Source organism: Emydura macquarii, unplaced genomic scaffold (genome assembly GCF_026122565.2).
Source record: "Emydura macquarii macquarii isolate MOO-44397 ecotype Brisbane River unplaced genomic scaffold, CSIRO-AGI_Emac_v2 contig_1253, whole genome shotgun sequence".
Lineage (NCBI taxonomy): Eukaryota > Metazoa > Chordata > Testudines > Chelidae > Emydura > Emydura macquarii.
In genome coordinates this window covers 15,781,399-15,809,377 of record NW_027131390.1, presented here as the reverse complement: position 1 = coordinate 15,809,377, position 27,979 = coordinate 15,781,399, and the positions used below count along the sequence as shown (strand labels likewise).

Below are 27,979 nucleotides of genomic sequence, written 5' to 3'. Positions count from 1 at the left end.
AGAATGGAGGTTTATGACTTTTTCTACTATGTGTGTTTTTGTTCCCCCTCCTCCTCCATTCTAGACTCAGGGCAGGGGTGTTTCATATTAAATCATAGTGTAATTTGTGTATTTCAGCAAAAATGGCTATATGCTAATATGTTAGCAATCTGAAACCACCTAGAATCTGAATCCAGAGCCAGATTCAAACTTTGTGGCTGCTTCTTCTCTTCTGTAACATCTCCAACAAAAATCCCAAGATCTGGTGGGGAGTGAACTAATCTTTTAGAGAATTCAAAATACAGAGCTGGAACATGGTCATCCAGGCCCATCTTTAATGAGAGTCATTGGAAGGTTGTGTTGTATGGATTTGATGCCTTCTTAAGATACCTGAAGGCCATCTGTAGCTGAAATGAAAAAGGGCTGGTAGAGCTATAGAGTGAAATGGATTTAGAAGGGAGCTTATGCAGTCTAAAGTGAGTTCATTGGCAGAGAACACCTGGACAGCTCAAAATACAGATGAACCTGCTGTCTTCTATAATGCTGAAATGCCAGTGTCATCGGCACCCCACATGTTATCTGTTTATGGGTTAGTCAACATCTAGTAGGTTCCAGAATTGAGTTAAGCTGTGCAGAGACACATTTACAGTAAGCTTTCTTTTCTAACCACCCTTCCCCTTCACAAATAATCTATAAGCTACCAACATCTTAATAAGATTCTGCTCCTCCCTTCTCTCCAGGACATTATCTGAAAGGGGCCATTGTTCCCATGTTTCAAGGTGGGCTCACAGACTTACACGTTGCCATGGAAACGGCATATTTTGCTTTCTCAGTTATACTTGCTAGTAATCTCAGAAGTTTTTCAGCAAATTAGCACAGGTGATTTGTGAGTGGCCGGGATATACTTGAGGCCAGTGAACTTGCCTGATTAACGGGGTGAGGAAACGAGGAGTCAAAAGAACATTTGGGATAAGTCTTGATTAAAGCAGGGAGAACACACTAAAACAGAAAATGCTGCTTGCTTCCATCTTTTCCCTCCCTATTAACAAGGAAAGGTTAGTGATCTAGAATATGCATGCTGGTTTAAATATTAATAAGGTGCTTTTAAAGTTCAATGTTTAAAACAAACAATTGAGCTTTGGAGCTAAAGATCTAAATAACAAAATAGGATATAAATATATTGGGTAATAACACCTGGCTCCCATATCTAAAAGACAAGATGTCACCTGTGACAGGATAGTATACCCCCATAAAGTCAGTCCTCCGGTCTGGTAGCATGGCCTTTTAAGAGTTTGGGGAGGTCTGATACACAAAGCCCGAGGAGATATGGGGAGAGAGGAAAGGGATCCTGGGAAGAAATAGCATTTTGAAGGGATCTTGTTATTTTATCTTTAAGGACCTGGAGCCTTGCAAAGAGGATGGGGCAAGGCTCACCTCTCACCCAGCCAATAAGGAACAGCTTGAGAGAAGGAGCCATCATAAATGCTGGCTGCCTCCTTCAATAGCAGGTCAGATGCCTGCAGTCGCTGAGACGAGTAAGAAACCTGCTAACTCAGGGTCCTGCAGAAGCTATCAGAAACCAGTAGAAGAAGGCTGCTAAACCCTTCCAGCCTGAGAACTAATTGGGGGCAGCTGAGGGAGATAAATTGTAACCCAACTCCAGGAGGCGAGCTGGGGTTCCTGTCATGAGAGATTTAAAAACTGACAGATAACCCTGGGACTGGGAACAGAATTTAGAGAGCCGGCTTCAGAGGAACCCTGAAAACCAGAAGTACTTGTTTATTTGGGACTTTTTGTTATGGCCTCTTTTTAGGAGATTTTGTAATAAGCAAGCCCCAAGGACAGTATTGACTTAAACGTCAAGAGTGTCTGAAGTGGAATTACTGGCTTTCTGGGAAGGGAAATTAAGGCAGGGAGTACGTAGAGGACTGTACTGACTCAGCAGAGGGCACTACAGCAGACACACGGTGTGACAGCCCCAATTTGTTGAATAAAATCTGTACATGGTTTTTACTTATTTGCTTCAAAATAATATAGACAGATACACTTTTCTCATTACAGTTCGTTGAAAGTTTTCTGTCTGAACAGTTTTCCATCAGAAAATGTTGATTTGACAAAATCAAAACGTTTCACATGAATGTGTTGACTACTTTGAAATTTTCGGCAGGAAATTAAACACTTCAACAACGTTGAAAAATTTTATCCGGTATCGTTTTAGCTTATAATTTAATATAAAAATGAAATCGGTTTAACTAATAATATAAATGTTGAAATAATAAAGTCAAAATGAAACTTTTTGAAATTATTGAAGCAAAATATTTCAGAATATTTCATTTAGTGAAAATCTAAGATTTTGACTTACTGTCCCAATTCAGGACAAAATTAAATTTTGAAATCTTGGCATTTCCCTTGGGATGGAAATTTAATTTTTTTAGCCAGCTCCACTTTTTATACAGATGCTAGATGAAAAATAAAACCGCATAAAGAACTATAAGCATAATAATATATCTGACATATTTACAAAATAAATGCTATCAAATATGTATAGCCCTCTTACCATAGTATCATAGCTCCACACTATCATACATGGTTTTATCTTCCTAACACCCCTGTGAAGTAAGGTAGTATTATCCCCATTTTACAGATAGAGAAACTGAGGCAAAGGGACGGGTAAGTGATTTTTCCCAAGCTCACACAAGAAGTCTGCATCTGAACTGGGAACTGAACCCCAGTCTCTTGAATCAGTCTAGCATTTCATCCAATTGACCATCCTTTCTGTAGTTTCAGGTCCATATCTTCTTTAAAATATCTCTGAGTTGAACTATAATGATATATCCTGAGGACATGTATACATCTGTCCCCTTAAGCCACTCTGACAGTGACTGAAGATGGTTACCATTAAAAAGTCCCCAGTTGCCTTCGGCTGTGCCTGCACAGTGGGTTTTCTGAATCTTCTTGCCCGTGCTCTGGAGTTAGCGGTCATAGAAGCACTAGTATAGCACGGTGTTTTAATCACCAAGCCATCTGAACCCACTCTGGAAAGAGTTAGACAATGTGGCGGCAAAGATGGCAGGGGACCAATCTACACTGGTTAATACCGTTGCCAGAATCAGTGGAGCTGCATGACTGCTGGAGCAAAGGTTGGAGAATATCAGGGAATCCTCTGTAGACAAAGGCCATGAGCACTCCCTAAGTACTCCACATAGAACATGCAAGTGTACTGCATGCACTTGCTTAACAGAATCTAGTTATCTAAGGCATTGCTGTGAGCCTGGCTCAGAGCCAAGACGTGTGCTGGATCCCTTCCAGAATGTCGCAATCATTTTTCTATCTGCAGTGGCTTCTTGTGTCACTCGTCAGGCCAGCATCCGTGCTTTTTTGGATTAAATGGGTGGGACAGAAACACGTGGCTTATGAACGGCGCCAGCAGATGTGCAGTAGTTGAACATAGTTCACAATAAGCTTTGAAAGTCAGTAGTTCTTTAATTTGGGGTCGTCATTTGAGGCCCATTCATGGTGTTGCTATGAGCCCCAAGCGAGGGGCAGTTTGGTGATGTGCTGCTCCTCAACCACTGAGAGTCACAATCTGCCTCCTGGTTTTCCTCTGCTCTACAGGGAAAGTTCCCCGCAGTAAGTGTACTTGCCTTTGTGCATAATGCAGCAATGGCAATTAGGGTGTGGTGAGGGGATGGAGCCATGGTCCACGTACTTCCCATTCTGTCCACTCCCAGTCACTTGCAGGTGGGATGTAGCGGCCCCGTGGAGGTTGCTTTCTTCTGCATGTGTCAAGTAGCTGACGCAAGGGTGTGAGAGAAGGCTCGCACCTCTCAACTTTCTTGTGTGGCCCACAGTCTGGCCCTTCATAAAAACATAATGATTTTGCAAGTATATCTTGTTAGTCCCAATCTTGTTGGTTGCTGAACTATTCCAGGAGGAGCCGAGCGCCCTCCAATCCTGCTGAATCTCCAGAAGGTGCTCAGCGCTATTTAATAGCTAGTTAATAAAATTAACTACAAGCACCTTTCAGGATCAATCCCTTTGGGCCCAAAGTCAGTGGGAATTTTGCCCGGGTCAGGAGTGCGGGACTGAACTCTCATGGCATGTATATATAATTTTCCTTTGTTGCTTTCTCTGCACTAGCATTTCTCTGCAGACCTGTGGTATCATTTGTGAATATCTAAGCATGTTGTTCCTCCCAAGCAGAGCCCTTATTTCATGCCATAAATGATGATATTTTTAAATTGAAGTCAAATATAAAAGTTAGAATCCAGTGAGCCCTCTTAAGAAAACAAGTTGAGCGGTGATTTCTTAAAGGGGCACTACCAACTTGTAATAGAGACATTGATGAAACAGGAGTTTAAAGTTGTTTCAGGAACTGCACCTACCTTAAAATCCCCCTGTTGATTTTTATATAAACTAATTTTCCTATTTTTTAAAAAACATTCTCTTCCTTTTTTGCCTCTGCCTGAAAGACCCACACAAGCAGAAGAAACAGTGAAACAAGCTATACACAAAAAGCTTGTCAAATGAATAGAGGAAACTAACTGAAAAAATAAAATATCAATTTCTTTTTCTAATCCCTTTCAGCTATATTCATCAAGTTTTTTAGTTGGGACAATAGGCAGTTAAAACCATTTCAGGCAGAAGTGTGACTTTTAAGTGGATGGTGTTATTCTGAAGGCAGGAACTGCTAATTCCTCAAGACAAGAGAGATACCTGCCTGTCTAAGGAGATGAGCAATATCAAGAAAAATAGTTGATCACTATCCTGATCCTATAAAGTCTTGTTCTTCCTATAAAGTCTGCAGTTCTTGCTGTCGACTTTAATGGGGATACCAGTACTAACCAAGGATGTTGTTGGCATATGCTTTTTGTAAACTTTGCCTCTGTGTTGTATACAACATGTATTTCTCAGCTCCATTGCTAGGTGAGCCATAGCTACACCTTGTATTAGTGTTTTGCACAAAATAGTAAATCAGGTAGTACCACCAATATGCCTGAGAGCTAGGAGTTCATGAGCATGCCAAGGATGAGAATTCTCTAGGGGCATTTGAAAAATGTACGTTTTTGTTTTTGTTTTTTGCTTTGTGACTGTACTTTAAATATTTGCGGTTTGTTCACAATATTTCTCTTTCAAGAGAAATTGCTTTGAATGCAGTGGCAGTAGGTTTCTAAACTAAAGGCCTAGTCCTGCAGATCCTTCCTTTCATGAGTAATCCTGTCTCACCATAGTAATCCCATGGATTCCAGTGGGAGGATCAGGCCATAAAAGGCTGCTCACGTGAGGTGCTGTATGTTCTCAGGGAAGGGTTTGGATGGTCAGGGAAGACAGGATCAGGCCCAAGACAGATTAGTCTTTCTTTTGCAGCATAACTTCATTGTTTTTTCAAAAGCGGACTTTTGCAAGCACGTTGCTCGCTTGGATTTCCCAAGGTCAAATCCTCTGCAGTGGTGTTAGGCCTTAACCTCCTCTTTCTGAGCCTGGGTTTCTGTCTTGCTTTCTCAATCTTTCACTCATGTGCTCTTCCTCTTCAGCCATTGACACGTGTTTCTATTTGTATATCTTAAGTACTCCTATAGCTCCATCACTGTAATATCTGAGCATTTCACAATCTTTAATGTACTGATCCTCACGTCACCCCAATGGGCAAGGCAGTGCTATTATTCAACTTTTACAGATAGGGGACTGAGTCATAGAGAAGCGAAGTGACTTACCCAAAGACCCAGTGCACATTTGTGGTGGAACAGGGTCTTGAACCTATGGTTTCTAAGTCCGAGGCTACTGCCCTAACCACTGGGCATCGTTCCTCTTGTTACTGTGTTCTAGGTGCTGTGTACTGTAATTCTTCCAGTAGAGAAATGCGCCATCTAGTGGATGGGTGGAAGTTGGAGGGTTAAATATTGTAAGAGTTTGCTCATTGTTTCAACCAGTTATTCACAGGCACACTCATCTATTGGTAAAGGTCTATACTTCTGGCAAAAAGGATTCTGAAGTTTGCTGGATCTCTTCTGGTGGTTATGTTAAATAACTGTTAAAATTCTGAATTGGAGCAGACTCCCACCGCTCTATTTTTACAGTCAGGTTTTGTCTTTCTGATGACAGATTCCCTGATTTAAAAAAAAAAAAATTCCCCCCCTATGGTTTGGAAAGGACTAAAGTAAAATAAAAACCCCACATGAGTTTGTTTTAAAAAACATTTTCCCTCTGGCTTTTAGTCTTTGAAAGATTATGAATGATTATACGGAACATTATTGCAACTGAAAAAATGTTGGGGCAGAATATATTAAAAATATCCATCTGTAAACTGAATTGCATGCATTGCTTTAAATTTTTTTTTTTGAGTTTTATGAGATGCAGCATTGAGTCCATTTAACAGAAACTGTGAAAATTGGCCCATTAGGCAATATCTTTGTTTCATTTTTGTTTTGTTTTTTTGTACTCTCTAAAATGCAAAGAAGATCCTTGCATGTAAGCAATATCATTTTGATTGTATTGTGTTTCTTTGGCAAATTATAGATATTAAAACTGGTGTTCGACAATGCTTAGCAAACAAAACATATTCACTCAGCTTGATTTTTCACATAGAATGTGTTTTTAAAGCACTTGTACCTACATCAAATTAATGAGGAAATGGAACTTCTAACAACATGTATATTTCCCCCAATAGAATTTTTAAATAGTTTATACTATTTGTGTTCTTTGGAGTATGAGTGGATTACACCTTTTTGATAATGCTTTCTCAAAGAAGCATCTTTTCCTCATTTATCTCAACTCAGCTATTTCTAAAAATAGTCCCTTTGCCTCATTTTCCTTCCCCAACTCATTGCTAATTAACCATGAAATGTATTTGTGTCTTTATGAAATGTGTCTGTTGAAAGCTCACAATGTAGTTATTTAGTAAGTTAAGTATTAGGATATTTGTAAATAAAATGGATGTTTATTCAGCCAGTCTCCAGTTTTGTTCTTTTTTGGTTACTTTAGTAAAAATGATCGAGACAAATTTCATGAGATTTAATCAGTATATTTTCGCTGGCAAAATTCACTCTTGTCCCATCAAACACTGTATCAAGCTGCACCTACTCTGCTCTGTTTAATCTAGATAAATCTTAAGAAGGAATTCCATCCTTTCCCATTCTAGACAGGTAAGATTATCTTCTGACAGAGTTTGTACATTTTCTCTTGGCAGACGGTTGCAGTGTCTGCAGATGATGAAAAAGTGATCTGTTCTGCTCTAAACGTGTCACAATAAATTAAATGAGGTACAAACATTCCAATAAACACTAGGTTATGTAAAGAAATTACTTAAATCTCCCTTGACATTTTGTATTCTAGTCTTTGAATCTTGTTTATCTGAGTTTACATCTTCTCTTCTCTTCACCTCTCCTTATTCCTTAACACTAGGGATTGGAAGAGGGGGATGTAATAATGGCGATAGACTTGCCCCTGCTATGGAATACATCTCTATTTGTCTATTAAGTTGCTGTTTAATTTCAATGTGGCTTAAGTACTGTAGCTGCGAACTCGCCGTGTGGAATTGGCATGTTGCTTGAGCAATCCAGTTTCATGGCTCTGTGGGAGGCACTTGGCTGGCAGGTTCTTTCATGAGGATCTCTCTCTGGCATGAAATGGGAAGATTTCCTGCTTGCACTCTTGTGAGGAGGCCAAAACCCCTGTGAAGGATGGAAAGGGCTGCCTAGAAAACTAGAATACTCTGAAAGCTGCCCATACCAAGAATCTAGTGTGTGTACTGCTCCTGCGCCTGGGTGGTGATGGGTGGCGCCCTGATAAAAGAGAAACAATCTCCTGTGATAACTGGGGAAACTATTGATTCGTGTAATATCTCATGCTTGAAAAGCTCCCTGGAGCTAAATCCTTAGCCCTGGAATAAGCCCTTCTTACTGCCACGTATGCCTTCTCCACACATGTCCAGCCAATCGCCAAGAAAGTACAAAGGCCCAAGGGTTTCTCAAGTGATCTGGCAATCACTCCAGAGCAGCAGGCTGCAGCACTGTCTGGCAGTGTGCAGATTACATGCAAATGAACATCTCATTCCCCACACAGCCTTCCCCATAGATTCTGGTTACCCCCATCTCCTTCACATCAGTGGGACCTGAGGATCAGGGCTCCACACAACTGTCAGGGGAGGAATGAAGAGAGAGAGAGACCAAGACTGGGTCCCTAAAAGCAAATAAAGAGTATCCTTGTTGCGGGAGAGATGTGGGGTGCAATGGGGTAGTGGCTTTGTATCCAATTTATGTCTGTATTAGGAGGGGGTTCTATTTAAGTAATGTACCCTAGGACACAGAGCGATCCAGGATTAGTTTGTTTAAAATTAATTACATTTGTTATGGCAGTGCTGAAGGACCAACCAAGAACGAGGTCCCTTTGTGCTAGGCACTGAACAAACACAGAGCAGTAGATGGTCTCAGCCCTGAAGAGCTTAAGAATTCAGAGGAAATTCCACAATGAACTATACCACTCGTAAAGTATGTCCAGGTTTGGGCTCATCTGACACTCTTTAATCATAATAGCATTTACATAGCACCCAGAATATGCCAGATGCTTCAGAGAATAAGTTACTGAAAGAGGACAGGTTTTGCTCTGTGGGACAGCTCGTGGTAGTAGTAATCACTGTGGGTTCATGCCTTTCCCCACTGCATTGATTTCAGTTATGTAAGATCATGCCCTGTGCTTGAGGCTGGTTGCTGTATCAGATCCTAAAATGGGCAGCATGCTGAAAGAAAAGAAAAAAATGTGGAAAGAAAGCAAACAGATACGGGTATGGAATAGGGGGAGGAAGAAATCCTGCAAATGAGTTCTAAGATAGCTTGGTTACCGTGGATTGAAGATGATGCAGTGGCCACTTTTTATTGTGCGGCTTCTGTTAACCATGAATAATTTTTTGTTACTTTAGGCTTTGACATGTCTCTGCCTAGTCCACAAACTCAAAATGGTGCTGTAACTCATTAGCTCAATGACAGTTCCAGGAGATGACTACATATGTTTTTATTTAGATAAACTATAATTATGTAGGCTTTCAGCTGCCTTGGTAATTTTTATCCATTTGTGACGTGTCATGTAGAACTCCGGCCTTTAAAAATAAAATGAAAGGCTAATCGGAAGAAAATGAATTGGTCAAGATTGTTAATCTAGTGTGCCCCAATGAAAAGAATGCGGTGATCTTGATTTAGATACCGTATGTGAACTGAAAAAGGTGGGTAGACTTTATACCTTTGGGGCATGTAATTCGGTAACTAGACCATGCCTTCACGTGGGAGTAGTCCCTATTCAGTTCCACTCTGTCTGCATCTGACGTGTACTGTCCTATTTTAGAAACTTAATCCAGGCTTGAGTATATGAGTAACCTGAACAGATGAATGCTGCAACCATAGCCATTCGTTTGGGTGACAGGCAGAACTAATTGCTAACATATAAATGGAAATACGTGACTGATCTGCTTATAACCTCTATTATTTATTACTGGACTTCAGAGACATCAGTTTCTTCTGGTAGGAAAGAAGTGTAAAGTAAACCCAGTTATTAATCATTAGCTTTTTGTAAAGCTGTAGTATTCTTACTTATACAGTGACTAACTTATGGAGTGGCCATCGGAGCCGTTGAACTGATGTTACCAGTAAGTCTGGTGATGTGAAATTGGAAGACTTTGAAATGTATTGCATGAAATCATGAAATACAGATTTTGGAATAATAAATGGATCCCTCTTATAGCCAGTTCTATGCTGGTATTCCAAACAAATCCTCCCCCCCCACCCGCCCCCGAGGCAAGTTTTTATACATTCTTAGCCAGACCACCTAAACTGAAAGCTTTCTGTCCAAGAACAGTAAACTAAGTTTTCTGTCAGGTTAATGCTAAAGATTATCCTCAGTGTGAAAGCAAATGGTCTTGTCCTTCATTTAACACTCAAACCTTTTATATTCCAAGACTTCTTTCTGCTAATTATTCTGACACAAAACAGTGTGGCGGCTTGAAGAGATCCCAGCTATTTTTTACTACTGTTCTATGTTATGGGGGGCTTAGGAGAAGTTTGTCGTTTTCTTCCCCAGCCCCACGCCAAGTACATTTAGTGCAGTATCAGTGACTACCTTGGGAATCCCTTTTTCTACTTAGTCATAGAGAAAAGCGGTATTCAGGATATTTTCAGTGCTGTCCTCATATATCTTCCCAGAGATACATTTATTTGGGTCTGCCATACTCTCAGCAACACATTTTTTAATTCTGAAAAAGAAAGGGACCTTGACTATTTCAAATAGAACTTGATCTTGTTCTTTGGGCTACTTGCACAAAATATATACAACATTCCAACAAAGATCTACATGGCATGTTTCGGGACTTATTTAAAATATAAATAACTGATAAAGCAATGTGTTGCACATGCTTCGTTTTGCATCTACAGTAATGCAGCTGATGCTATACTATTAAAAATAATTTTAAAGTGAATGGACTTCTTTATACCTGCAGGTGGAGGTGGTGCAGTTGACACCTCTCCCCCCTACACCCAAGTTCATGGGGGTGAATCACCCCCACCCTGAAAGGTAGGCTGCAATACAGCTTCTAATAGGATGGGAAGCTTTAAACTCAGGTTTAGACTCCCTAGAAGCCTCTTGGGAGCTGTGCTAAATCAGACATTGTTTTATTAAAGGAAAAACAACAGTGTAATGCTTTAAGCTCAGCTTCTGAACACACAAAGAAGAGCGAAATATTGCAAAATTGTAGTTGTACCTAATCAGAGAAACACAGTATAACTGGGATAACGAAGACTTGACTAAACTGGGAAACTAATAGTGGTGTTCAAATATCAGGCTGTAGAATTTAACGGAGTCAGTAGCATAGACTTGGTGAACTGAGGCAAGTCACTTTTGTGCCTCAGTTTCCACAGTTGTGTAATGAAGGTACTAATGCTTACCTATCTCACAGGGAGAAGGCTAAATTAATTTAGATTTGTGAGTTGCTCAGATATGATGGCAACGGGTATCATAGTAATATCTATACAAAGATATTAATGTGGCTAGGCAAAAAAATAAGAAGTCTTTGTTATACACTGACTCTGCCTAAACTAATGACAATTCTTTGTAGTTATAGAGTTCCTTTCTTTCAGAAGCTTCTAAAGCACTTCACAAACTATACAGTATTAATTATTATTCAGTTAGGGAATTTCTGTGCATTAGTATAACTGGGGAATTGCTATGTGTTTAAGGTTCCAATCCTGCACTTGATAGTATGCAGGTGGACTGCTGACAATGGAGATCCATGTAAATGTGGCAGATAAATATACTATTAATTGCAGCAGTGGGGCCTCAAATTGCTATGTATTCAACTATATATAATCCATATATAAGGATATGTTTTGAATTCTGTGACTTTCTGGGACTTCTTCTGGGGCGGGGCTGGAGCTGCTGTCAGCCGGGCTCCCGGAGCAGCAGCTGCTGGTACAGCTGATTGGTGGCCAGCACCAGCTGCAGAGCAGCAACCGCCGAACAGCTGATCAGCAGCCAGTCCCAGGGCCAGCGGCCAGCTGGAGCAGCGGCCAAGGTTGGATCAGCCCCCCGGGTCAACCCCTGTTTGTCCCCCCCTGCCCCAGGGTATTTTTAGTAAAAAAAAAAAAAATTTTTTTTGCCCTGAATTTTTTTTTTTTTTTATTGCCTGCAATATGTCTCTGACTTTTACTAAAAATACCCATGACAGAATCTTAATCTTACCCATATATAATATAGGTGCTTTACTTTAGACCCTGATTCAGCAAGCATTTAGCCACATGCCTAAATCCATTCCTATTCAGCAAAGTACCTAGGCATGTGCTTAAATCTTATGGAAGTCAATAAACCTTAAGCATGTGCCTAAGTGCCTCACTGAACTGGGTCCTTTAGCTGACTTTGTGCTGACAGTGTTTAATGGTGCATGGCAACATGGCATACCATGTCACAATGGGAGTGATGGTTTTTGAAAGTTCAAATTGCATTTTAATTAAGGAAATAAAAGATCAAGCTAACATATGCTAAAGAGTTGGAATTTAAGGAAGCATTGACATAAATATTCTCTGTGTCTGTGCACATGCGTCTTCTTACTTCAGCACCTCCTGTAATAGACTGCAGTGAGTGAAAAAGGGGAACAAAGCAAAGTACCAGGAGGTGATTTCTGATTAATTTATTTTAGCAACTGATTTTTTTTTAAGGGGAGAAAAATAAAAATTGAACAGAGTAAATGCAGTAGAAGATTACTTGGAATAACACAGCTTTCTTTAGCACAAGATAGTCCATGTATTTCACAAAGAGCCAGGAAGTTCTGCCTCACTAAGTTGTTAGAATTCCTTTAATTATATTGCTGCTGTGCAGTGGGTTTACAAGAGTTAAAACATGAAAGAAAACACCTGGCAGTTTTCTTCATAACAAGTCAGTTTCCAAGACATGGAAGCTTGGTGTAGCTGGAAGATTTGACTATAAACTATTTGAATAGAAAAGGAAGAGAGGCGGAGGCAGAACTAATTTGATCTGGTGTAAGCAGTTACAATTCAGGTGCCTTAATGATTAAGGTGATGAGGTATTCCCAAGGAATGTTTTTGTTTTCAGAGCCTCTCCCTGTCAGTTTTACCAAAAAAAAAAAAAAAACAACCCACCAGTGCTTTGTCCTGATTTTCCTAACCCATGCATAGGGGCTGGACATTTGAGCTAGTGAAATTGACAATCGTCTGGCGGAGCTCATAAATGGCTGAAGGACCACTCCTCCCTCTAGGCCTGCCTATGTTGACACCATGCTTCCCCCCCTGCCAGTATTACCCTACCATACATCAAGAGTTTTCAAACCAGTGTTCCACACACGCAAGGCCAAATTCATCCATAGTGTAACTCCACTGTAGTGAATTAAGTTATATCAGAGATGTTTTGACTCAGAGTCAAAGCCACAGGATGGCAGAGAAGGACAGGAAGATTGGCTGTGGAGAGCGAAAGGAAGGACATGCACAATTTTCTTTCCACCTTGAAGCTGGCAATATCTTGCTACGAACACCCCTCCTAACCCCTCCAAGACTGTCTCCTATGGGCCATCTCACACCTGGTGTCCTGGTTTTTCACTTTGAAAATCTGGTTGCCTTAGTAATGGTCAGTGTTGTCTCTTTTCTCTATAAGACTTTGTAATCCACAGGTATTGAGAAACAGTGCATTTGAATATGAAACACAGATAACAATTGATATTGTTATATTTTCAAAACGGTTGACACATGTTGATTAAAGTATTTGAATATTCACCATAATTGAATTATTTTGACTGTAACTCAAGCCAATGAGTGAAGTTATCTATCCTATGCTGCAAATCAAGCAGATAAGGCATCTGTGAGTACTGCTAGCCATACTTAAATTTTCTGTTCTGCAATACTGAATTTTTCAGTTGTGAGTTTTCTTAGTTAGAACTCTAACCTGAATACAACTTAGAGACATATGTGGTTCAAAGGAAATATGTCACTGTTAGGGGACACCTAACTCAGAAATTTATCCCCAACCAAGAGTATCATAAATCAGTGCAAGAGTAGAAACTTGTAGTATATGTGAGAAATGATTGCGTTGGCCTACAGTATACCAATCTCTGTACTCATTGTTATAGTTGAAACGGATGAAGTAACCCAGTACACAATTTTCCCCATTTTTTTTGTGGTTAAATATTTCTAGCTTCATATTAAAACAGCTGTGTTACTGGATGCCATCTAGGATAAAAAGTTTTTAATGAGTGGGTAAAACATGACTCACCATGTGACAGTACTGTGTGGCAGATTTGTTCTAGAAGAGGCTGATTTCCAATTTGGAAAACTGTTTGGCTCAGATATGGACTTCATGGTTGTAACTGAAGATAGACCAATGTTTTACACTTATTAAGCCTTGGTAGCCTTGAAAATCATGGTCTCTTTGAACACAAAGTCTGACAGATCGTGATCCAGTTATGCTCCTACAAATCTCACTGCAGTAAAAGGGTTTTTTTTTTCCCTTTAAAGAAAGAAAACACAACCATTCTCTCACCTAAAGAGATCCTTAGTTTCATGTTGAGTAGCAAAGAAACCCAGCGTTCTGCTTAGATACGATGCACTGCCAGTCTGGGAATATTTTAACTGTGAAACGTAATGCTACCTTCAAATGCTTAACAGTTATTGAAGTATGTGTTCCCATCTTGGTAGCTGATAAGGAGAAGTGAGTCAGGTTTTAAGATGGCTTAAAAAGAGATACGATAATATGCGATAGCAATATCTGCACTGGGACTTAAAAGCAAAGTTCAGCTGTGGCATTGGAACCTGTGACCATTTGGAAATGAGAATAGTAATGATGGACTTTTTGAAAAAATAATCCCCGTGTTTCTAATTCAATTTCTGACCATGAGCCCGGCAAATCAAGACATTGTCTACAACCTGAGAACCAACCACTGTGTGCTTGCTTTCTCAAATGAGTGTCGTTTGTTTCAGCTACTAAACATCACTTTGAATGGTGAAAACACAGCTAGTTCATTGCCATAGCTGAATGCTACTTCTCTTAAGAACACATTTCCAGCCTGTATATATTTAGTACCAAACAGCCTTCTGGGAAGACATCACTTACTGTCTATATAACTTAAGATATTTAATACAGAACTGAAAGGGAGTCTTTGATGGGAAAGTGTATCAAATTGGGGAATTCTTTCTTCTCTTTTTTAGAAGAACTGCCATTGATTAATCCAGAGTGCTTTTTACAATTATTTGGATTGTCTAGTGGTGGTGAGGGCCTCCTCTCTATAAGAGGTGCTGGGCAAAAGCAGACTTTTTCCTGGTCCATCATCAGTACATCTGCGAAGTCCCGCTTTCCCTCTCATTTGTGTCCATTGGGGCTATCTGTTGCATGTGTTATCGGTATCTTTTAATTCTTTCTGGCTAGGGTTGGTTGCTATATATTGGGTTTGGGCAGGTTGTTTGTGATCACAGCCATTAGGCATGTGTAGCATGTCTGGACTTTGAGGTGGTTGTGCAGAAAAAGAACCTACTGGTGAATTGGCATGGGACAAATAATTCATTCAACTTTGATTCCCAGGATCATAACTTGAGATCTTGGGGCATAGTTTCTGGCCCAGCAGAGTTGGGGAACTGGGGCAATGCCTTATCCCTGCACATCGGGCATCCAACCCATTTTCCATGGAGAGTGGCCTAAAGAGGGCAGATCACACTGGAGAATCAGAGTCTCACTCTGTTTGAATGGTATGTGTTTTTTAGCTTTCTGTGCTATGGTGACGTGTGAACGTGTTCCTGAAATCTGTTGTCAGGTAAATTTCACATTGTCTCTTTTTGCTACTAATAGAGGACCTATTTCAATATAAAACACCTTCATTAGTGGAGAAGTTTCTTAACCAAGGGTTAAAGCAAATCCTCTGTATATTTCTTCCCCCCACAACCTGGAGTCAAGGTGTATGGCTGCCGCACTCCATCCCCTGGCAATCTATTCTGCACATTATGGGTTGTAGTAATTCTGCAGCTCCTTATTTTGGGGGCTAAAGTATTTGTATAATCATTGTTCCCTGGGTATGCCCCAGCATAGCACCCACAATGTTGCACTATGCACTGGCTTGCATGAAGCCTGTACAGAGAATTCCCTCCCACCTCCCCTAGTGTGAGGGAATAAAAGGCTCCTCCCATTCCCTGTGTGTGGTCTCTCTAACACATTCATACACACCTGCCAAAAATATTTCAGTTGTGCAGAGGGCCAACACAATGTTCTGGTTGAACTTCACCCCTAAAAAATAAAGTGTGAACTCCAATGTGTAAAAGAAACAACAGCAGCAGCAACAACCCCCACCCCCAATCTCCCCCAAAACACATTATTTCCTGCTAATTTTATTGTCCTTACTGGACTGTGAAGGTTCTAAATGATCTAATATAAATCATAGAGGTTTATTCATAGGATCATAGGATTTGGTTTTGGAAGCAGTAAGGCATGCTATTCAAGACCTAAAGGTCAGAAAATGCTTCAGGTGGGATGCTGTCTGTATAGAAAACATGATAGATCATGGTGCAGTGTTTTCCTTGCCGTAACACTGACTGTATAAGAAGTAATAATTCTGCCTTGTATAAGGCTGTTTATTTTCTGACCTGTGGTAATTTATGCAACAATTGGCCCAATTAACTATGTCAGCAAGATTCTTAGAATAATTGCAACATTCCTAAAACCAAGCAAGGAGGGTGAACTCTGATGAAGAGACCAGTTTTCACTCTGGCAGATGAACAAGGGTTATGCTAGCAACCTTGCAACCAATAATAAAGACTTTGGTGGAATGAATGAAGAGGCATTCCTAGTGTTTATCCACTAGAATAAAGCTTTTGATTCTCTAAGCCATTTGATACTATTTGAGATGCTGTTATTAATGGGTTTTCATAAACATTTTATTACCCTTCTTCCAATGGTGTGCCTAGACCAGTACCCAATAGTTAAAAGATACATTGCTCATTGCACTGTGAATTGAGGTAGGACAGAGATGCTCTGTGAGCTTATACCATAGGAATAAAATACTGTATTGGCACTGGAGTAGAAAACTCATCATCTGACAGGCAGCACTAAATCTGAATCCCAGGAGGTGTACTGTATTTCTGAAAACTGCTTTATCGTAGCATGTGGATATTGGATAATTTGAAGCTATGTTGATCACATCCATCTGATGCAAAAAAGCTGCCTGTTCTAAAGCAGCAAGTCTCTGACACAAGAGGAGTCTGATCATTTGGATATAACTGTTGCAATTCCCCAGAGATGTTCTAAATGAGATATGGGGCATGTTTGTGGCATGAAAATCAAACCAACAGAACTAAGAGGCTGAACTTTGTTTGACACATGGTTTTAGTCACACATGTATTGACTGATCAGCCATTCAGGACAAACTGAATTGAGCAGCCTGCTTGCTCAGAGCCAGATTCTGCTCTTCTCACTGGCATCAGATAACAGTTGTTATTATTTAACATTTCAGTTGTGGTAATGTCTGGCAAGTAGCTTATTGACTTCAGTGAGACTATTTGAGAAATAAGGTGCTACTCAGGGAGAAGGACTAATACTCCATTTTACAATTTTGTGCTTCCACAGTTTCACTGCTATTGGTACCCGAGCTAGCTAAATTACACCTCCGATTGCCATGTAGATGTACCCTTAAGTCTATACCATATATGAGAGCTGGTGTTTACACAGGACTGTACTGCGATATAGATCAGTAATATGGAATAGGGCTCTATACACTCCATTAGATCCGGTGGAAAAAATTGCCATGCCCAACAGAATTTGACACTGGCTTATAGTTTGCAAAAATTCAGCAACTTGTAGGAGAAACGTGTTGTCTTTTAAAACAGACACCTCAAAGAAATTTTCCCCCCTTCCATGGTGAAATCCTGGTGCCACTGAAGTCAATGAGAGTTTGCTGTTGACTGCAGTGGAGCCAAGATGTCACCCCTATGTGTTTTTCTGTAGAATTGGCTGGATGCTGTTTCAGGTATTGTCTGGAGCCAAATAGATGGGCAGGCATTTGGATTGGAGTCCTTTCAAAAGAACTCCGCAATCAGGGCAAGCTGGGACTCCCCTCTTCACTCTGCCAGGAGGAAGGTTGAAATGAGTTCAGGTAACTGGAGTCCTTCCTGGAAATAATTTCTGTTTGCACTGTAATTTAATTGATGGTTTTGCCCACAAATTTAATTTTATTTCCACTTGTTTGGCTATTTTGATGCTAGCAGATCCTGGCAACTGTTTTTTTACAGAAAGTTGGATTGGCAAGACTATCCATTTATTTCTGGCTTCTGACACATATGAATCGGTTTGGATTGGCATATGACATAGCAATACTTTAACTGGATCCCTTATGCCCTTTCTGAGCGATGTGAATAGCTTGCTGCATCTCTTATCCTATACTAGACTGTAAGTTATTTGGGGCAGGGAATGTATTTTTGTTCTGTGTTTGTACAGTGGCTAGCACAGCCCAGTCCGGTCCAAGTCAAGGACAACTAGATGTTACTGCAACATAGAGAATAAATAAAGATCCATAGTTTTATGGATTTCATTCTGAAGATCTCCATTCATGTCAGTGGACTTATTCTGGATTTACATCAATTTTAAAGAGTAGAATCTGGCCCATTGACTTCAGTAGGATAGTTACATGAAGAATGGCTTGTATCATATGGGCAAGAGTTTTCAGGATCAAATATATATATAAAATATAATACTTAAACTATGTCAATGCAACAATTGAAGAAATGAATATATACATATAAAATTTAAATGTGAAATACTTGAAAGTTAGGAAATAGGAAAAACTAAGGATTTCACAATAGCTTTAAGTTGCTCACATGGCAAACAGTTAAATATTTAGGTATACAGTATATCTATCTAATCTAGTCAGGTTTTTCTACTGTGAAATATCATCAGGCTATCCGAATGTCTTGTACTGTACATTTAACATTCTAATTAGTAATCAGCACTAAACAGTGGAACCCCTGAGCTGTCTGAAAAATATGCGGCTTTGTGGGTTCCAGAAGCTTTTATTGCAATCCATTTCCTTCAACCTCAGGAATATAACTACTGTGTTTCGGAGTTTCTCCTCAGAGTTCTGTTTTGGGCCATCGGGACCCTTAGCTCTCCTAATCTGTTCAACTTCATTGCAGTTTGGCAAGAGGGGAAATAAGTCTTGGGGAAAAACAGTTCATGCTCACTGCTTCTTCTCTTCAGGGGAATCGTGCCAGCCTTAGTAGTGAGCCATTGCTAAGGTTCTCTCCATCCTCTGGTGGGTTTTTTTCTTTTCAAAGGTTTATGTCCTATTATGTACTTGTCTTATAGCACCTCATGCCTTCCCTTTTTGTTTCCCCACATTTCCACGTGATCCATTCTCTTTTAGAAGGCTACCAATTTACAACCAACCCATTACCACCACTTGATCCTCTAATACACTGATGTTTCTAGTAGGTCTTACATTGATTTAGCTCCTCCTGCTGGTTCCTAGTCTGTATTCTCTGTAGACGTTTGGCCTCAAGTGAGATGTGACTTCCTTTTCCTGATTGATAGAAGTCTTGATCCTCTGTCTATGGTTCTCAGACTTTTCCATATCATGACGCTATGTACAACAGAGAAAAAGGAGAGTAGTTGCAACTCTCCGAACCTGTCCGTGACACACGTCTCATGCTGATAATCCACGCTCTAAGGGGAAATAACTTCTTGAGTTTGCTGGTTTATTTCCCCCATGTCATAGCTGTACTTTTCTTTGGTTTTGCCGGTGATGTAATAATTGTATGTAATTGTTTAATGATCCCTGGGTGAGACTGCACAAGAACTGGTACGATTCTGTGTCTTTGGCATGTCTTGTGGCATCCCAGCTGTTATATTTCTTTCTTTTCTTTGGACCTGCTCCAGAGCCCATTGAAGTCAATGGAAAGATTTCTATTTGGAACCTATTCTTTATTAATAAATCAATTATACGTATACTCTTGTTGGATATATATCAAAACCAAAGGAGGAATATTATGTTTTTACAGTGGCATTTGTGTTTTTTAATGGCTTTTAAAATAATTATTCACTTAGACATATCCTAAATAAACATGTTCTCTCTACATTAGGGACAGATTGTGATCTGAGTTACACAGTTGCAAATCAGAAGTAACTCAGCTGAAATCAGTAAAAGAGTTAGAGATTTAAATGGGTATAGTATAAATGAGGTCAGAATCTGGCCCTTTTTTAGTTTTTATGTGTTTGACTTTTTAATGGAAAAAATAACATTTACGCTATTTAAAAAAAATCTGTCTGCTTTTGATCATTGATATTCAATTAGTTTAACTCAATATTGTTATAATCTACCATATTTATCACTATGTTCAGCACCCTTCTTTCTTTAGTCCCTGTCTTGTTTCAGACTCTGAAATTTAATACTGCGGAACAGTTGGAAAAATCTTCTCTCAGAATATATACACACACAGAAACACACACAGAGCCTGGAGTGCCTGTGCTTACATATTCAAACTGCCGTCTATAAATATTTAAATGATCCTTACATTATATGTTTAGTATTTCCCTCCCTTTTAATGAAAAATGTAGTGAATGATTTGTTTCAGAAGAGATTAATGCATTCTAAAAAGTTAAAGACAGACCTTTAAAGTTATGCACTTAAATATTACATGCATGGCCATTTGCTATTTAAGCAGTCTGGGAGTGTCTGATGTCAGCTACTTCTCCTAAATAAAATACTTGTGACATGTAACACCTGGTCCATAGCCAACTGGTTTTGGTTTGCTTTCTTCCCTTCTCAAATGCTTTCATTCACAAGTGAGTAGAATGACCTCTCATGCTGGGAAAAGAAACTTAGAAATACAGTGCAAACATGCCATTTTACATGAAACACAGACCAATTTTCAGGTTAATATTTGTATTTCAATAAACCTCAATTAGAGCTTGATCCAGCTCCCACTGAAAAGATTTCTATTGACTTCAGTGGGAGTTAGAATAGGGCCTTACACAGGTTCATATGCCAAACAAAATTACTTGGAAAAGCACAAAACATTAAGATGGAAAGAATCATTGGCCTCGTTCAATTGTCTGCAGTTTGGACTAGATGAGAGTTCATGCCTAGGATGAAAGAAGACTTCTCTTGCATAATTTACACCTGGGAGAAAAACTAAAACTAAAATGTTAAGTAGCTGGGACCTTAGGAAGTCAATGCTTGCGCAGAGGGCTATCGGGGCAAGGACTAAGCCTGTGGAGGGTGGAATGGAAGCTGAGCAATCGAAAAAACTAAGGCTGAATTGGATGAGTACTTGGGTAGGTCTTATTCCTCCATGACCTTGCACAGTGTGCAGCTGGGTGCACAAGATTGTTGCTGTGGAATGGGAGTGCATCCCATTGACTTCCAAAGAGATTCTGTCTTTTTCTGCATTTTCCTGCCTATAGTAAATTGACCTTTATTTCCTGGCCCCAGTCTCCTGACTGGATCATGGTTCCTGCTGTGCTGGCTATCTTGTGGTTTGTCATCTTGTCTGGTTTGCTTTACCTTTCCTTCTGCTGCTGCAGTCCTATAGATCTTATGTCCTAGCACATTTATCATGTCAATGGGAAGTTCAAGACTCTGCACCTCACATAAACTGGCCCTAATAGAACAGCCACTTTGAATTGGTGCCACCTACAATTGCATGGACCCAGTCACAACTGATTTGCAGTACAAGGCAGCATGCCACCGGGGCAAGAAAACCTGTCACAAGACCTCCTCGTCAACCTCCTCTTAGCTCTGGCCAAAATGTCCATTTATAACACTAGGGCGAGGAGGTTGGCTGGGGTGGCGCCCTGCGACTGTGGGGCCTACTTCCGTTCCCTTGTGCACTCACACATCTGGGCGGAGTTCCTCTGGGCACCGTCCGCTGGCTCCCTTCACACCTTCCGGGAGCAGTGGACGCTGTCCGGGGTTCTCTGCTCAGTGTCCCCTTCTGGTTCCCTCCGTTTGACCCTGTGACCCTCACACCCCTTCCTGGTTTTTTCATTAGTTATCCCAAGTACTTGGTTGTACTCCAGGCTCAATGGCTCCTCCCCTTAGACTGGGGGAGGGGCCTTTAGCAGCGGGCGCACTTCCTGGTTTATAAATAGAGCACCCTTCCATAGCCGTCCGGTCTGGCCCTGTCACACACCACTGTCAGCTGCAGGAGGGCACCCTGGAGGGGGTAGCTCTATGACACAATAGCTTAAACAGTCACCTGGCATCAGAGAATTCCTGAGTGTTGTACAGCTGGAGTCATAGCAAAGGGGGGGGGGGGAAGAAAAGAGAACCTGTGTAATTGGATATTAAAGCTCTATGGTAATATAGACTCACTCTACCCTGTGTAAGAAGTCAGCTTGCTAAAGTAGCATAGCTCTGTGTGACCATCAACATTTTATCAAATGGATACAGTTTTATTATTTAGAAATAGTCTTTAGTGAAAAATGCATTACATCACACTGGTATTGGACTTGTTACTGTTGCTCTCTCTGACAACATTTTGTCAGGAGAAAGCCTTTGTAATGAGGATTCTTGAAGGTGCAGTGGGAAGCTTACTCGTGTAATCTTTTCTCTTCTCCTTCCTTGCACTCCAGATGCTAGGAAAGTTTGAAGGCTTCAGAAATATTTTCCAAGAATGCATTTAGTAGGGAAATATTTGACTCTGGCCTGGGCTTGTCTCAATGCATATCTTGGTCATCTTGGGATGAAGCTGTTATTTCAGTCAGCACTTCAAAACCTACAGACTGCCCCTCGCATCATTTACTTCAGCACATCCATCAAAGAAAAGAAGTTTTTTTTTTAAGCAGGAAGGGGGAAAAAAAAACAAACCCTTTGTGAATGGAATGAATATAGTGCTCCTGTCAGTGCTAGATTGACAGCGATGTGGTGCTCTTTTTCTTCCCAGTACTGGGGCAGCATTGTTGGCAGTGTTGCAAGCTCTCCTGCAATGATCCAGCAATGTGCCTCAACCCTGAGCTGAAGGGAGACCCTTCGGGGGTAAGAGGGCTGTTGAGTCTCACTAAAACTTACTTAGTTAATTCCCAGACAACACACACTCCCCAAAAAAACAAATAAAATGAAAACAAAAACACTATATTAAATTTGGTAAGTTGGAGAGTTAATATCAGTAGCCTGGGGTAAAAAAATAATTACCGGAATGTTGTAGTTATCCCCAAAATAAACAATACAAGCCCAACAAATTCAGAATTAAGGTTAAACTGAAAAGAAATCCAAACACATACAACCTTTACTCTGCCCTGTATTGACACCCCCCCCCCCCACTCCGCAATTGTCCTCTCTTTGTTCTTAAGGACACATTCTGCAAATCCTTACTTATACGATTTAATGATTTGCAGAATCTACGCTCAAGATTGTGATGTGTGTGTGGGATCAAGAACTCTAAGAAGGTTTTAAAAATAGATCTCTTATCACTTGAGCTAAAGGAGTATCAGTGGCAGGAACAGGTTTTTATCCTCTGTGTGGACTGGTCACTAGAGGGGCAAATGGCATATTTAACCATTGTATAATTTATTCTTTGAAAAGTGCATTTTCTCTATTGCTGCAAACATAATAGATTACATTTTACAGTGGTATTCAGCTATTTGAAAATGTAACAAGCAAGTTCCAAGGCAGGTAATCAGAGGGAGATCTGCTCTTTGGTTGAAACTGACACTCATTCAGCTCTGTCTCTTAGTCTAGTTCATGTAATATGCCCTTTGCTGGCCCAGATTTTCAAGTACTATTCAAACTGTTTAATTTCTTACTGTCCTCCTTAGACTATTATATCTGTTCTGTACTAAGTGATTTTTTTTTCCTGCTGTTAGTTAAAAATGTTAGTTTCTCTGATGCTTAGTCCATAGACTGCGACTAGTTACAAATAGAGATGGGCATGAGCCACAAAGGTCAGATCTGAGTCTAGACTTTCTCAAGGTCGGTGGGGGTTTGTGGGGGTGGATGTGGGAGGTTGGTTCAGCCACAACTCTAGTTCCAAAGAGTATTCCCGTAGAGTGTTTATTATCCGAAGGCACCCGCAACTCCAAGGGAAGTTGGTAGACATACAGAGCACTCAGTCCTAGCAGGATCAGGCCCATCTTACAAATCTGTCTTTCTGCTAACAGGTTTAAAAACATTTTCTCATCTGAGATGATCAGTGTTTCTGAAAATGAGCCAGTTGCTTAAAAGGTACAAGTCAGTTAGTCTGTCTAGTTAATGTCAAACAAATCTTCATGACGAATGTAGAGCAAGATCATTAAAATGAAACGAATCAACTTTTAATTACAGCTTTTTAATTGAGGAAGATTTTAGACCCCCAGTAGTATCTGGTTACTCAATTTTTCCTCTTTTTTTTACAGGGTGGGAAGAAATCCTATAACGGACCATGTGGGGGTCGAGATTGCAGTGCAGGCTGCAAATGTTTTCCAGAGAAAGGTGCTCGGGTATGTTGGCTCTTTTGCTAGCTGAAGAAAAACAGTCCTTGTGTTTCTTATCTTCTCCTCTTTAAAATAAAACAAAGTTAATATGTTTAAGCCTCCATCTAATGACTTCATGAGACAAGAGAAGTGATGAAGACCAGCTGCATCCAAACTGGCGCTGGCCAAGTTTTTGAAAACTGTTATGAAAGTTGATGTTCACTAGCTGTGCAACAAGACTTTGATGGAATCAGTCATTTCACTATGTGATCTTGGGGTTGATTTAAAAAGCTAAGTACCTTTTACGTACATAAGTTAGGACAATTACAAAATATTAAATAATCAAATTGATTTTGGCTTCCATAATGAACTTTCCAGTCAATACTGCAAATGTTTCTACAAGGTTACTAATGACAGATTTGGTTTTTGGTCTTTGCTTGGACAATTTCATTGTGGGGGTGGGAATAAAGCTGAATGTATTTTACCATTTTCCTTGCACATGGGCTCTTTGCAAATATATGTGTGTGTGTGTATATTTTGCTTTAGATTTAGCCCCTCTGAGTTTTGGGGTTTGTTTAAACCCCAAATCTGAAAACAAGAGTAATAAGGAATGGCCAAATTTCTATTGGCTTTGTGTTGGCTGATGTTTGTATGGGAGAGGGCTATCAGCTTAGTCTGATTGTGGTTGGTTCTTTTTTTGATTTGGGATGAGGGGAAGCTGCCTGGCTTCAACTTTAATTCAGTTATCGTTTTAATTTTTTTGCCCAGGCACTCCTTTCTTGGGGGCATATCTCCTCTTTTGCATGTATTCAGCAGAAGTCAAAATAAATGATTACATGACACATTGTGGTGAAGGTAATGGAATCAGGAGAGAGTTCTGTTGGTATGCATTTAGGGAGTTAATCTGGAAGCTCTCATAACACCTGAAAGTAGCACTGACTATCTGCATTACTTCTTGGTTATCTGTAATAAAGCATCTGACAAAGTGGGTTTCTGCCCACGAAAGCTTATGCCCAAATAAATTTGTTAGTCTTTAAAGTGCCACAGGACTCTCGTTGTTTTAGTAATAAAGCAATTATTCATGCTGAAAGAACATATTCCATTCCCCTGCCTGCACCACCATATGACAAGCATTTAAAAAACCCAGTCATGTTACTGATTTTTTCAGTCTGATTTTTTCAGTCTGATTTTATGGATATCATTTCATAACTAAATTTGCAAAAAGAACTGTAATACTTCAGTTCGCCAAATTCCTAGCTGGATTTTTTCCCAACAAAAATATACTTATGTGACAGATATACAATATATTCTGCACTGAATGTAATCAATTTCTGATGTGTACCTCCCAAAGAGAATAACAGAAGCCCCAATCTACAAAAGCTCTGTGGCCTGTATCTCCTTCCTTTTATTTTTTTGAAGCAGGTCCTTGAACGGTAATGTATATTTTACAACGAACATCTGCCTCCTTGAAAACTCAATAAAAAATAAAATCACTAGCAGGTGTAAAAAGAGTTTAACACTAGCAAGTTAGAGATGAGTTATTTCACTATGGAAAAATCACCTTTCAGAAAAAAATTTCAGCATCATTGCCAGTCCTGATTTATTCCAAGGGTCGACTGTGCAAGGTAGGTAAATTCAGGACATCACTTGCCTGTTATCTTAATGGGTCTGAATCTATTTCTTGGCCTCAATTCAGGAACATACATCCTTATTCAGGATTGAATTTAAGCACATGCTTAAAATGGATTTATGCTTATGCTTAAGTATATCGGGAATTCTTGAATGTTTCACGGTTACTCTATGTGCTATGGATGTTTATTAATCAGAACTTCATATGGAGGGTGGGCAGTACTTTGTAAAGGTTAGAGCAGGAGGCTGGTTTTATTCCAACTTTGCCTCTGACTCGTGGTGCAGCCTTGCACAAGTCATTCATGATACGGTCTGTGCCACCGACTGCAATGTGTGCTGCGGTTGGTCAGCTCTTTTGTAAAACACAGCACTCACCTCTGTGTTTCCCTCTACTCTGCACCCCGGTAAACTGAGTATAAAAAGAGTTCAGTGAGTTTCCCAAGCATTTAGTTATTTGAGGTCACCAAAGTGGATGAAAGTCCTTGTGAAGCCTAAAGAATTTTTTATTAAAGCAAGTCTTTTGCGTTACCTCTCATGAATAAGAAATAAAACACGAGGTCCAAGAAATGAGTTGTTTTCCTGGCACTTGTTGCTTGTGATGCTGTAGAACAAAAAGCAAGTGTAAGCCTTGTTGGACTGTGCTTGTTTCAGTGTAAAGCATACCTTCCGGGACTGTTGAGTGGTCTTGCAGTTTGGCCACAGAGCAAGTGCTCAGTATTGCATGACATGAGAGGATGGGAATAAAGAGCCTTCTGCACAGACCAAGGCAGATGATACAAGAAGAACGAACTATTATCCTTCAAATGTCCAATGGGAAGTATAGTTCTTAATTAAGTGGCCTGATCCTACAAAGTGCCAAGTACTTCCTCCAAGGCATTTAGGGTGCTCGACTTCTATAGAGCTCAGTGGGAGTTAATTACATTCAGCACTTGGCATTATCAGATCCTAACAGTCGGGCACAAGCCTGACTTGCTCCTTGAATTGAATATCCCATAAATGCTAGGACCCCTTAGGCAGTGCGGAGCATCCTCCTGCTGTCTCTTTACATTCCCAGGGTTCAGCCTGATTGTTTGAACACTGCCAACCTTGCCAGTTCACGGCTCTTGGTGTCTCTTTTGTTAAGATGTCACAAAGATTTTAGACTGTTTTCATTGCTGACCTGAGAACTCACTTGGCTTTTTAACATTTCAAACTTGTCCAAGTCCCGCTGTCGTTCAATAACGTAGGCTCCTAAGTCACTTAGGCATTTTTGAAAATTTTAACCCTATCCTCTTCTTTTTGCTAGAGAATATTATACTTGTCCTCTCAGTTTTAAGAGCACCAGATGTGCATATGACAGATATATTTGTTTGTTATAGTTTTCATCTCTTTAAGGCAGTATTTTCAACCAGAGGTATGTGTACTCCTGGCAGTACACAGAGATCTTCCAGGGGGTACATCAACTTATCTAGATATTTGCCTACTTTTACAACAGTCTACATAAAAAGTCCTAGCAAAGTCAATATAAACTAAAATTTCATACAGACAATGACTTGTTTATACTGCTCTATATACTATGCAGTGAAATGTAAGTACAATTTTTTTTCTAATTGATTTTATTATATGGTAAAAATGAGAAAGTAAGCAATTCTTCAGTAACAGTGTGCTGTGCTACTTGTATTTTTATGTCTGATTTTGTAAACAAGTAGTTTTTAAGTGAGGTGAAACTTGGGGGCGTGCAAGACAAATCGGACTGCTGAAAGGGGTACACTGCTTTAAGGGAACAGCTATAGAGATGGGTTTTATGGAGATCACATGTCTGCCATATTCAGAAATGAATCCAGATCTTTTAGAAGGCAACATAGCACAAAATTTGTCTAATGCCCACCTGGAGTATTCCAGTAACAAGATCATAAGTCATGTTACATATAGTGCAAAAACACCTCTGTATCTCCCGTTGTCCCTATGGTTTGTATTCACTCTGGGAAATGCTGGCGACTGGTTGGTTGATTGGGCACAGTTTTCCTTTTCTTAGGTTATTCAGTGAGGTTTAATTCAGACCCTGTTAACTTTTAAACTTAGAGGATGAGAGATCAGTTGTGGAAGAGCCCTTCATCTCAGTCATTGATTCAAAGCCAGTTCAGGTAGATAATGAGCTGATTCAATTGACGTCAGTGGCGTAGCTTCCAGGGAGTTTGGGGATTGAGGATTCCACCCTGGACATGGTTGCTCTCTGAGGAGCGTTTAGTGAATGGAGCTCATTCATTCTGCACAAGCGCAATCCCTGGTGGAGCGGTGTCATCTTTACTAGAGCCAATGTCACAACTGGCTGCCTTACCAGCCTTTCAGGTAAAGAGACCGAGAATAAAATGAGCAGAGGGAAGGAGTCTAGACTACAGTTGTGACTTTTGCTTTTCACACACATGACAACTACACAGTCTTTAGAGATGGTCCCTTTAAAGTATAGTTGTGGTGCATTGTGAGACAG

At 40.1% G+C, this 27,979-nt stretch overlaps 1 protein-coding gene across 7 annotated transcripts in view; it reads left to right on the top strand.

The window, feature by feature from the left end:
* The window catches only part of COL4A6 (collagen type IV alpha 6 chain), a 178,947-nt gene that overhangs the window by 43,386 nt on the left and 107,582 nt on the right, over positions 1-27,979 (top strand). For 6 of the 7 annotated variants that reach the window (XM_067548215.1, XM_067548210.1, XM_067548216.1 and 3 more), the window contains one exon: positions 23,827-23,910. The exons of the other annotated variant lie outside the window; for it this stretch is intronic. In XM_067548215.1, coding sequence (XP_067404316.1) covers positions 23,827-23,910 — 84 coding nt within the window. The remainder of the gene's footprint in view (positions 1-23,826; positions 23,911-27,979) is intronic. 7 annotated transcript variants of the gene reach the window in all.